Below are 12,609 nucleotides of genomic sequence, written 5' to 3'. Positions count from 1 at the left end.
TATTCCCTCCAAACCTCCCTTCCCATGCTTTCCTCACGCTCTCAGCTGTTGTGGAAAAGTGGAGGGAAGGAGAAAGAGAGGGAAGGAGAAAGAGAGGGAAGGAGAAAGAAAGAGAATAAGAGAAAAGGAGATAGACATCAAAAGGAGAGAGAGAGACATGAGAAAAGTGGCGGAAGACTAGAGGCAGAGAGAGAGAGACAGAGAGAGACAAAGAGAGAGAGAGAGAGAGAGAGAGAGAGAGAGAGAGAGAGAGAGAGAGAGAGAGAGAGAGAGAGAGAGAGAGAGAGAGAGAGAGAGAGAGAGAGAGAGAGAGAGAGAGAGAAAAAGAGAAACGAGAAAAAAGAAAGAGAAACGTGCAGTCACAAGAGGGAAAGCACAGCTCTCGCACTCCAAAACAGACTGCCGGTGGTGGAAGTGGAAGTAGGGGGGTATAAATGTCAGCTGAGTAACAAAACCACGATAACCCCTGTCGCTGTCAGTCAGACCAGTCATAAATTACCACAGCAGAACGTCAACGCATAGCAGACAAGCTTGGACACAAAGCTTCCACTGCCCTGTTCAGACAGCTGTCTGGATACCGGCCTGCCGAACAGCTAATTCGAGGGAGATGATTAACAGAGAGGAGCAACGGAGTAAAGCGCTTTAGGAGTAGGAGAAGATGATTATTGTCTAATAAAGAAATTCTGGACCAGATCATGGATTGGAGAAGGTGGATGTTAATTCTGGGGTTGCTGTTGATCGCAGCAAACTGCATGTCAGGTATTGACAAACTTTTTTAGAGATTGTTACCACACATTGATTTTCTTGTTGATGTCTTCCTAGAGACCATATCAGCGGTTAAAACTGAAATTACACAAAGCAGATTTTCTATAGATCAGGGGATTACACAAGAAAGATAATTGTTGCTATTGAAGACATCTCCTGTTTGATCTACGTCATGGTAGGCTGAAGGAATCTCCGGTATTTGTAAATACTGATGTATTTGGATTTAGCTGAGAGGAATATCTAAACTATGATTGATTCCGTCATATTTCAAATGTGTGTCATGCCATTTCTGGCAGCAAAAGGAAGTTTCTCTTATTGAATGTTGATCTAATTATTGATATACATATAAATGAATGTTGTGGTTTGCGATCGTGGTTGTATCTACAGTCAAGTAGCTTCAACCACAAGATAAAAGGAGCACTGAGATGTCATTCAATTTTGATCTCCTTATTACATTTTACTAGAACATCCTCCTCACATCCTAAACTCACAGACAAGTTAGAGAAATGTTGTGTAGGTTTCCTAACTCAAAATAAACAGTGATCGAAACAGAAAAAAATATTTGTGTAATCCCTGTCTGGGGAAACTCTGCTGAGGTCATGTGTGAGGGAGTTCCCTTGTGGGAATTATCTTCATGTACCGTTCTGTTCTGTGTTTCCTGTAAAATATATTTACATACAGTATTCAAATACTTTCTCTGCAAAGACTCAGGGTAATCAGGGTCGGACTGGCCGTCGGGACCCTAACCCTAACGGCCGCAGCATAATGCAAAGACAATTATAATAATACACGGTTGTGGGCCGGTCTGCGTTTCAAAGTCCCGGCCCGTTATTCAGTCCCAGTCCAGACCTGATTGTAATGCACAATCCCTTATTATTTTGTTATATTCAATGTTGAGTAGACATGATCAAATTCAGTTGCAATTCACTTTGATTCAATTAGACTCAGTTCAACTCAAGTTGTATTTTTTTATGTTCTGTTACAGTTTTTCACAATTGCTAAAACACTAAACCTCATTCTCTGTACATATTATATTATTCAATGACTAAATATTCAGTGACCTGAGTCTGCTTGTGTGACTGACCTGTGTGTTGTGTCTCTGTGCTCCAGGACAGATGCTGCCTAAACCAGCCAACCTGAGCCTGGTCATGAGGGATGAGAAGGTGACGGTAACCTGGGACCCCCCTATGGAGGCGTCCCCAAGGCCTCACTACCGCGTGGAGATGGGAATGTAAGCCTTCCTCACCACAACACACACACAAACTCATATACTTCCTTCATCTTCATTCCTCACCTCTTTCTTTTATTCATCCTCCCCTTCATAATTTTCTTTCTCCTCCCATCCAGAAACCATTCCATCATTCTACCTCACTTTTCAGCCATGTGATCTACCTAAACAACCCCTCTTCCTCCCCCTTAGCTATGGCCATAACATGACAGTGGTGAATGGCTGTGAGAAGACCCCCCAGACCTCCTGTGAACTGACAAGCCTCATCCAGAACTACACCAAGAAATACAAAGTCAGAGTTTGTCTGGTTACTGAGGCTGCACACTCCATCTGGGTTCAGAAGAGGTTCACTCCCAACTATAGTGAGTGCACAGAGAAGGATGCCTTGTGTCTGAAACAGGCCTCAATCTCAGCCTACAATTGGGCCTTGGTTTTAGACTAATCCTCTTATTTATTTTTCACTTTCATCTTTCATCTCCTTGTTTTCCTCCTCCTCCTCCGCCCAGATCTTCTGCTGCCCCCCACCTTCTCGCTGCTGGCCAACTCCAGCTCTGTGATGGTGAAGATCTACAAGAAACCTATTTTCAAGAAGATGTTTAAGTTTGGGATGACCTACACCGTGTACCTGCAGGAGACAGGACAGGAGAAGGTGAGAGAGGAGAAGGTGGAACGATAAAATGATGGAATGACCGGACTGTGGAATTATAGAATTTCAGGTTTATGGAAGTGTCATTATGGGATTATGGAATTATGGATCCATGGGCTGTGGGTACTGCTGAAAACTAGTAGCATCTTGTAGATGCTTGTATGGTCTGTGTTCTTCATGTGTTGTGCGTCTGCCAGGTCATGGTCCAGAGCTTGACCGAAGGGCTGGATGAGGAGGGGGAGGAAGCCGTGCTGACATTCCACTACCTGCATGGGCGGAGCTACTGCGTCAGCGCCAAGGTGGAGTCCAAAACGAGTCCCACTATTAGCGAGGCCTCGCCCCAGCACTGCATCCAGCTGCCCAGTAAGACTGTCTATCTGTCTCACTTTCTTTCTTTCTATCTGTCGATCGATCAATCGATTGGTCTATATCTCTCACTCTCAATCTGTCTATGAAAGATTTTATCACTCAATATATCAAACACCAAGGTCTTGCAGAACATTTCCCACAGTGATGAAAAATGTGAATTGCTTTGTCAATAAGTTCTACTGACTGAATGACTTCTGAATGACTTCTGCTGTGTCATTCCCCAGAGAATGTCCAGGTCTGGGTCTATCCTTCAGTCCTGTGTGTGGCTGTGGTCCTCTTAGCCCTGGTCCTCACCCTCTGTTGGGTCCTGAGGCGTCCAGAGAAAATGCCTGCAGCTCTGGTAAGTCTGTCTGTCTGCCTCCCTGTCTGCCTTCTAGTCTACATATATTCCTGCACATTTATACATTTTTGACCACCTTTACTACAGGTTTTTAACCGGATAAGAAAAGAGCTGTCCTTAATAGATTGACCTCTAACCAGTATGTTTCGTTTGTTAAGTCACAATTTCTGTTTAGCCGCAGCTCTTCCTCTTTCCAAGAAGGCTTTCTGAATCATGTTGGTTTTCATGTTTGTCATCCAACTTATGAAGTCTGCGTCATTATGCTAAGCTATTCTGGGCTACTCTGGTGGTGAGTTTAGTCATGTCAGTTAATTGACTTTTTCCTTCTCTTCTTACTATCCTCAAGACGTCCATTAGGAGTGACTGGTTGCCCCTGAGCCTGGCGAGGGAGTCCGTGGAGGTGGTCACCAATCAGGGCTGGTTCCTCTCCACCCCCCGACCAGAGACCATGAGCTGGGGGGGGCTGGGGACCCCTGCCCCGGAGGAGGAGAGAGCAGAGGAGGAAAAGGATAGTAGGACAAGTCTGGACAGCGGAGTCAGCGTGAAGTCACACTCAGGTGTGAGTGAGGGAGGGAGGGGAGGAGAGGAAAACAGGAGGAGGGAGGACAGTGGCTGTGGGAGCATGGGGGAGATGGAGAGCATCACCAGCAGCAGGAGTGGGACAGGAGAGCCCCCCCTGCAGGACCTCCAGCTGGGTTCCTCTGGAAGTCTGGATGGGGAGGACTGTGGGCTGCTTCCCAGGATCATGCACCTTGCTGGGGATGGATACCGGAGCCAGAGCCCCTGCTCGGTGGACCTCCAAGCCAGCAAAGACAGCTCTAAGCACATCCCCTTTGAAACACAGATAGACATGGCTGAATGTATCACAAGCTATAGACCAGGAAACTGGCAGCCAAAAACAGTAATGGCTGACGTCATGACTGGCTACAAGTCTGGACAATTGGAGTCAAAAACTGTCATGGTTGACGTCATACCTGGCTACAGGTCTGGACATGTTGCGTGTGTGCGTTCAGACAAAGGAAACTACAGAGTGCAGGAGGAGCACCAGATCACACCTCCATGTTTCTCAACCTCCCAGAGACAGTCGCTAACATGCGAGACGGGCAAGGTGTTAACTGGGCAACAGAGGAACACTCCCGTTCCCATGGAGACGGTGGCAAACTTGGAGGACTCTGTGCTGATGCCACATGCCCTCCAGCAGGCCATCCACCTGGGGGAGTCGTTCCCTCTCTTGACAGCTCTGTCAGAGCTTTCCCTTTTGGATGGAGGACTGAACTGCAACGCCAACATGACAGCATTCATCTCTCTGTGTAATGTTGAACTGACCTCAGGCTGACATGTTGCATTAAGTTTTGTCTAGTGTTTGTGCCCAGGCAATATGCTGCAAATCAAAGTTTTGATGTAAGCACTGTGATAAAGTGAAGAAAATTCAGGTCCTAAGTGAAAAGCATTTTGATGTGAACGGACTGAATTGTGTGAGGCCCTCTTCAACAGATGTGTCTTGCCACTGTAGTTTGCTTGCCATATCAGGAAGTGTGGAACAGACACATTGAGCTTGAGTTACTACTTTGTGTGAGGCAGGAAGTGGTGTGATCCACGGTTGGTGGCAGCAGATGTGAGCTGATACAGGCAAGTTATTAGACCATCGTTTAATTGGTGACTATTTGGGGGAGGGGGTTGTTAAACTGAAGTATTTCACCAGTAATGAAACCTAAATGAAGGGAAAGAACCCATGATTTTTGTGAAGGTTAATGACAAAGAAATGTTTTGGAGGTTGGTTCCTGTTATGTAAACTGACACACCCTCCTCGCCTGCTTGATATTTAGTGGAACAAACAGTTCAAAAGAGCGAGGGATTAACATAGGCATCTGAGGAAGATGAAAAGATCAAGCGTAGAGCGCGATTGTGGGTTGGCTGTGGGGAGACGTGCGTCAGTGAAGGTCACGGCGTTTATATTTTTCACACATACAGAATCATACAGGGCAAACGACAAACGCTTTACACAAACAGCACCCCCAGCACAGCTCCAACAGCTCTACTGCCAAATGATAACTTCTCTTGTAAAACATTTACAAAACCCACCCCCAGTTACCGTGTCATTCATTAACATACTGAAAGAAACTCATTTCACACTGGTTTAGCCTGAGACCACCGGGATCAGCTCTCAGACTCGGGATGAGAAAGCACAACCTTAGGGTTGGGAGCTTTGACCAGTAGCACTTTACCATTACTGAAACCTGTCAACAGTGTACTGCTATAGACAGGGAGAGAGTGGGGGGGGGGTACAGATATAATGTAGGTCCTTTTAGTGACGCTGTGTTCTCTCACTCCAAATCTCACTTCTTCTTCCTTGTCCTTTTTTGACTGACGGAAACTACCGACAGCTTGTGTCTTGGAGTTCCCAGTAGAACACACAGACAGTTAGGAGTTCCCTTTTCATGGTTATTTATTTATTTTCATATGTTATTTATTCAGAATGTTTCTGTAAATGAAGTGGGGAAGTGTCCCTGTGATTAAAGTGCTTAAAAAAGGTGTCGCTCTGAAACGTGTGTGTGTGTGTGCGCGTGTGTTTGTGAGGTTGTGTGTTTCATTTAAGGAGTTTTATGTGTTTCTCTGCTGTGTGTGGGAGACTTTTTGAATAGTAACTAAATGACACTGATAAACCATGAGTGAAGAACCACAACACCCCGCCATACAAACACACTCACACACACACACACACACACACCCATATGCAAAGATGGGACCATGGGGGGGTTGTGAAGCTGAATCACCAAGTTCCTCTTTCTGCTTCAGCTTGTCAGTGGAACCTCAGGTCCAGGTCAAATCCACGTCAGACACCATTCAGGAACAAAGAAACACTCAAAAAACTCAACAAAGCAAACAAACAACCTCAAACATTGTTACTGTTAATTATTCCGAACTGAACAATTCAATTTCAACGTTCCAGAAGTTGATTGTGACGAATTTACAGACAATTTCAGCACTTCTCGGTTTGCATTTGAAATTGACCTAGTTTGCACCCCGTATTAGTGACGACTACTCAATTCATTAGGTGTGTTCGACTTCTTTCAGCGTTAGCGGTGCCGACAGCCGGCTGCAGCCGGCTGCCTTGAATCTGAGAATGCCATTGGCTGCTTCAAGTCAGCCGGGCTGCAGGCGGCTCCAGACGACGCAGGCGCTGCATGAATTCGAACTCACCTATTGGTTATTTTGTTTATCCCACCTTCTCGTGACGTATATCTTTCGTTCAGTGTTTTCCAAACTGGCTAGCTCGTATAGTGTAGTAAAGTGTCAATCAACAAGTTAGCTGTTGCTAATTTGCTAGGCTATGTTACGTTGTTTGTGGTTGGACTATAACTAATACACAATAATTCAGATACATCCAGTCAGTTTAACTTGATTGCTATGCATCGTTTTGTTTTCTTTAGCTGGCTTCCATCTCGTAAACCTACTGAGTTGGCAACAGCCCGTGTTCACAAAATAAGGAAAATAAAACGATGCGTTACAATCCTCGCAAATTAGTCTGACTGGATGCACCTGCATTATTTTGTACTCGTTTTAATCTGACCACACAAACAACGTAACATAGCCTAGTAAATTATCAACAACTGTTGATTGTCAACCAAGTTGAGCCATAGGCGAGACTGGAAAATGACTCCCAGACCCCTCGACCAAAGGCGATCAAGCAAGCTCATGCTGCTTGAATACCTTCAAACCTTTTTGGTTGGCTTCTACTTTTCTGGGAAAACCTTTTTGCTCAGTAGATTATTTATACACACAAGTTATACACATACCTGTGGCACGATCTGACGTTTTTGTTAGCTAGCTCGTAGTAACTTGTTATGTTTAGTCTAATTAGAGCAATCACAAGAATGCAGACATCCATTCTAAATTGATGGCTATGCTTTGTGATCTCTTTCTACCATCTACTGACATTCATTTCCGTGTTGATGGAACATTTATTATTTCTCATTTTTTGTCAGGTCACAAGACCTCAAGTATTGCAAAAATGAGGCAAGTGTAATCCTTTGGAAAATCTAGGCTAGGGCTACTTGATGGACGACATGTAGAATAAACCTGACTTTATGCTTAATCAATATAACAACCTATTGAAATGACAACAGTAATGTATGACTGTAATGTTTCATAGGGTAATGAACACACCTCTTGTCATATCACTTGACTGCCTGCTGTTGACCGTTTTCTATATATTGAACATCTATCCCTTTCTAATTTTACAGGTGAATGTGAATGTTGGCCTGCACAGGCCCCGTTCCAAGAGACATAAAATGTTGAAAGAGGGTTGCACTGCTGTACAAATTGTCCATGTATAGTACTACATTGCCATCTCTCAGGTGTGCAGAGCAAGTAAGGTCAGCACAAAGCGACCCATCCCTGCTAAACATCAGCTAAACCGTCGAGCACCTAATTCCTTGGTGAACCAGCAGTGGCTAAAAGCCCATCTCCCATCCCACATCTTCACCACATTGCATAGAGCAGTGGTACAGGTTTGAGAACCACTGGCATAGAGGGACTATAGAGAGCATCCTGAGGAGCTGCATCACGGCCTGGTTTGGGAACTGCACCGCTTCGAACCGCAACTCTGCAGAGGATAGTGAGGACAGCCGAGAAGATATGCGGGGTCTCTCTTCCCTCCCTCACAAACATCTATACCTAACGCTGCCTCTGCAAAGCCACACGCATTGTGGACAAACCCATGCACCCCACACGCACCTGTACATCATCAGACTCCACTCAATATTTTTGCATATGGCTGCTACCTCAATAACTGATGTCCACATATGGTATTAGTATATTATGATTATTCACATATTGTATATTATCTGTATATTTAGGATGTTCCCTATATTTTTGCTTATCATAGGATGCAGACATCCCAACCTGCAGTGACTAATTTCCGGGAGGTGGCTTCTCCCCCCCCTTCTACACCCTCAACCAGCACGTACAGCCCCCCCCTCCACCCCACCCCCCCGGGACGCAATCAGGACGCGTGATATGCACTTGTTTCGTCCATAAATGACCATTGGACAGTCTCGCTCGCTCTAAATACAAAATCACAGAATTCCGGGAGATTGTATAGCATTTGCGGGCGTCCGGGAGCCGCTATTGAAATGCGGGACAGTCACGGAACTTCCGGCAGACTTGGGATGTCTGTAGATGTAATCTATGTTCTGTTTACTTGTATGTTATGCCAGGTTGCCTTGCATTGTCTTGTCCTAAGAATTTCAGTGCCCAGTCTGACCTTGTGGTGTTCTGTGCATCTGACAATAAAAGACTTGAACTTGAAGTATCCCCACCTTTGTGTCTTGGGGCATTTGTCACAAATTTCATCTTGTCTTGTTGGACCAATTTTTGTTGTAGTTGTCTAGGTCCTTGTTTCATTGTGTAATGTAAGTATATGATGACAATAAATGCCAGTTGACTTGTCAAGACAACAGACCCAGAAATCCCAAGCCCATCATGACCTGGATGTCCATAGTGGATCCTGTGTAAAGGATCATGTCCTAAATATCTAGCCAGTACATCACACAACTCAAACATGATGTACATCTTTGATGGAATATTGACGGAAGCCTTGCCTACCCCTACACAGCATCAAGGTTTTAAATTATTTTGATGTGATATGTTTTATGGCTCAATGTTAGTGCTAATGATATTCACACCGGTGTGACAGTACGCTGTGGGGCCCAGCCAGAAGCCATCACACCGGTGTGACACTACGCGTCAAAGGGGGGTAAATGTTATTTACATTTGTATAAGGAAAGTAAATTGAGACCGGGGTCTCTTTGATAACCAACTAATTAACCTCAAACGTCTGATAAATCTTTTTAGTGCAAACATGGATTTGTAGAACAGGACCTCAAATTCCACAAAGGGGATCACATGACCTACCTGGTGATGGCCAGAGAGCATGCCTGGTCCATTTGTGGCCTCCATCTACCAGCTGAGTGTGAGTGCGTGTGTGCGTTTGGAATAGAAAGGTGAGCCAGTATTTACATGAACTCCATGTAATTTTTCTTAAATGCAATGCATTTCGTTTGAAAAAGCAAATGCAAACGTATGTGCAGAAGAGCGAGGTGAGACAGCTATTTCTGTACCTTCTACAAGGCTGAAACTCCCTATGGCCATCTTGTCCCCATGTGGTTGACCCACCCACACATAAAATGTGTTTCTCACACACACACACTCAATCTTACTCTCAACCACTCAAACACACCCACACAAATATGCATTTTCATCTTCACACGTAATACATTGCATTTCAGATAAATCGAGGGAGTTACATAAAGTAGATTATGTCAGATATCCCCAGACTGCAGGAATGCCTGGTTAGTCATTAAAGTCACCACGTCGAGGACAACATCCGTCCCAGGGGGAGTTCCATGGAACCAGAACATTCTGAGAAAGAAGAGGCCCGGCAACACCACTGAAAACCCAGAAACACCACTGAAAACAGAACACCCTTGCGTTCTCTTCCGTGACTGGTAAGGTTCCAGAACCGCAACTCCTACAGTCACCATCAGCATCCACACTCTGCACATTAACAAAACTCATTATTAAAATGGTTAGTCACAAGCAGTTCTTTGAAACTCTGCTTCCTTTTTTACTTTCCTTGTCTGCTTTGTTTCTGATGCAAACAGGGGACAGGATCTGGAGAATAAATTACATATTATTGGAGTACAATCTGCCTTTTATGTTTCGACTAGTAGTTCAAAGAAAACACACCTACACTTAAATGTTATTAAAAACACGTCTTTATCAGTCGCGCTATAGGACACACGCAAACATACATGATCTCAGCACGACCCACACGTGTGTGAGCATGTATGTGTGAGTGTGTGTTTGTCTATGTTCACCACTAAATCACACTTTTAGTGGGGTTTCTTGTCAAACCCACAGTTTCATCCAGATGTGACAATGTGACAGAAAACCAAATTATGTTTATTCATTTAAATGGTCAAGACATTATTAGGATCATGGTGGAAATATGAAAACACTACCTTTGCTCTTTTATTCAGTCACTCACACTTATTCACCCTGTCTCTTTCTGTATCTCTCTTTTTCTCTCTCTTTCTGTGTGCTGGGGAGAAGGGGAGAGTGAGTCATGTTTCCTGTGGTTTGTATGAAGTGAGAATGAGTGGGATTTGAAAGAAAGAGCAGACGAGAGCATGCAGAAACACAAACAGACAAGATACAGAATTTAAAGAAATACACGGAAAGATCAAGAATCCCAGTGCTTGAGTTTAACTCTAAAAGTCCATGGGTCCAAATCTGTTCCTGTGTGTTGGTGTGACTCTACTTTATGATGCTGCTGATTGAGAAGGGAGGTGGAGACTTCTTTAGGCCCACTTTCCTGTCGGCGACAGACATTCACACATAACCAAAGGCTCAGATAAAGAGATCGACAGACACACAGAATGCACAGCACAGCACCAATACCAAAGCATCACCAACACAACATACAACACTCACAAGGAAAAACAAGGATTTGAATTGATCGATTCTGCGTTCATCAATAAAAGACACTCACGTGAGCACTTTGTCTTTCAACGATGGTTCTGAAAAAGAAGTGAAGGAAAAGAGAAAAAAGGAAATGAAGACAGCAATGTAAATATATAGAGAGGACACCCCTACATTTATACATCACACTGGACATCGTACTGTACCTTTTTTCTTACACTTCTTGCAGCCGTTCTTGAAGCTGTTCTTGCAGGCATTCTTGCAGGCATTCTTGCAGCATAACTGAACGATGCCAATGGTGAAGAGGATGGCAAGGAAGGTGAACCCCACGGCGATGCCCACGGCCTCTGAGTTCACGCTGCTCCCTGCAGTGCCACACAGAGATGGCATGGGGGTCAGAGGCCACAGAGAGCGGGACGGGGTAGGGGTCACACAGTAAGGGAGAAGAGGGATTGGGTCATGCGGTAGGGGAGAGAACAGTAGGGTCATAGGTCACATGTTAAGGGAGTGAAGGGTAGGGTAGGGTTATACTAGAGTTAGACTAAATGAGACACGTAGTCAGATGGGGCTGTTTCATCACATCACTTCATCATCCCCTGCCATCAACAACGCCAGATGGGAGAGAAACTCTGGTACAATCTCTTCTGTCTGTTTCCTGTGTCCTCATGCATCACACACACCTGGCTAGCTAGCTATGTTTACTGTCTCACTCCCTTCTAGCTGATGGTGGCAATATTTCCCGAAGCATGTTGTTAAGTGTTGAGCAGATTAGCTGTTCATTCATTTAGCAATTCCTTAGACATCCTAGCCATTTGTTATCTTAACAAATGAGTCTATAGGATTATGTCTGCTGCTAGTTAGATTGGGACCATTTCGGGCCCAATAAGCAAAATGACGATAAAAACTAAAACAGTGACTGTTAGTGAGTTTCTAAGACTGTGAGGAAGCTGAACAGCAGGAGGATACATTAACTGTTCATAGAGGAAATATGGAGCTGACCACACAACACACAGTGACCTACAGTAGAAACAGCTGATACTTCAGTCACACTAGGCCTACGTATGTCAGATCTCCTCCTCCACCGAAGCGTCTTACCAGAACTGCCCATGGCTCGTCCAGTTGTTTGCTTTCGCTCGCTTTCTCCTCCTTCTCTGCTTCTTATCTTTCGAGCGATGCTCTGTGTCAATCCCTCACTCCGTGTCCTCAGTCATAACCCCTGTCTTCAGCTGGCTGCTACCGAGACCATCCACAGTACTGTACCTTAACTCTCTCCTTCCTCTGTCTGTGTGTGTGTGTGTGTGTGTGTGTGTGTGTGTGTGTGTGTGTGTGTGTGTGTCCTGCGTCAGCGCCTTACCTGCTTTACTTCTCCAACTGGTCCGTCCTCATTCTCCTGCCTATCATCTGGGTTTGACAAACCCTCCCACCCTTGTTTTCCTTTTGTAAACCACGCCGCTCCCTCCGAGCCTCGGCCCTGTCTCCCTCCACATGCCCCTTGGTGAACAGAGGTGAGTTCATCTATTTTTATCTGACTATGTCACGGACATCATTCATCGCTGAGCTGGAGGACAACAAAGCTAGACACCAACAAAAGCTAGATTTGACTCTGACTGTTTGGTGATGGATTTCTTATGTCTTACCCCAGTCATCACTTTAGATGAGAGCTGCTCTGTTGGCAGTCCAGCCTTCCAGTATCTGTAACTGAGGAGTGAAAAGTTATTTTGACCGATTAGATCTTTCTCTGTTTCTCTCAGCTGGCCTTCTGGAGGGCACTGTTGG

The 12,609-nt window shown here is 44.8% G+C and overlaps 1 protein-coding gene across 1 annotated transcript; it reads left to right on the top strand.

Moving 5' to 3' along the window:
• Positions 1 to 476: 476 nt before the first annotated feature.
• il10ra (interleukin 10 receptor, alpha) lies at positions 477 to 5,880 on the top strand. Its single transcript, XM_067245724.1, has 7 exons — positions 477 to 759; positions 1,876 to 1,996; positions 2,186 to 2,355; positions 2,500 to 2,642; positions 2,837 to 3,002; positions 3,233 to 3,348; positions 3,695 to 5,880. The coding sequence occupies exons 1-7, from the start codon at positions 696 to 698 to the stop codon at positions 4,682 to 4,684; spliced, it is 1,770 nt and encodes a 589-aa protein (XP_067101825.1). The 5' UTR covers positions 477 to 695; the 3' UTR covers positions 4,685 to 5,880.
• Positions 5,881 to 12,609: the final 6,729 nt, after the last annotated feature.

Source organism: Osmerus mordax, chromosome 11 (assembly GCF_038355195.1).
Source record: "Osmerus mordax isolate fOsmMor3 chromosome 11, fOsmMor3.pri, whole genome shotgun sequence".
Lineage (NCBI taxonomy): Eukaryota > Metazoa > Chordata > Actinopteri > Osmeriformes > Osmeridae > Osmerus > Osmerus mordax.
Note: the sequence above shows the minus strand (reverse complement) of the source record. Positions and strands in the feature narration are given on the sequence as shown.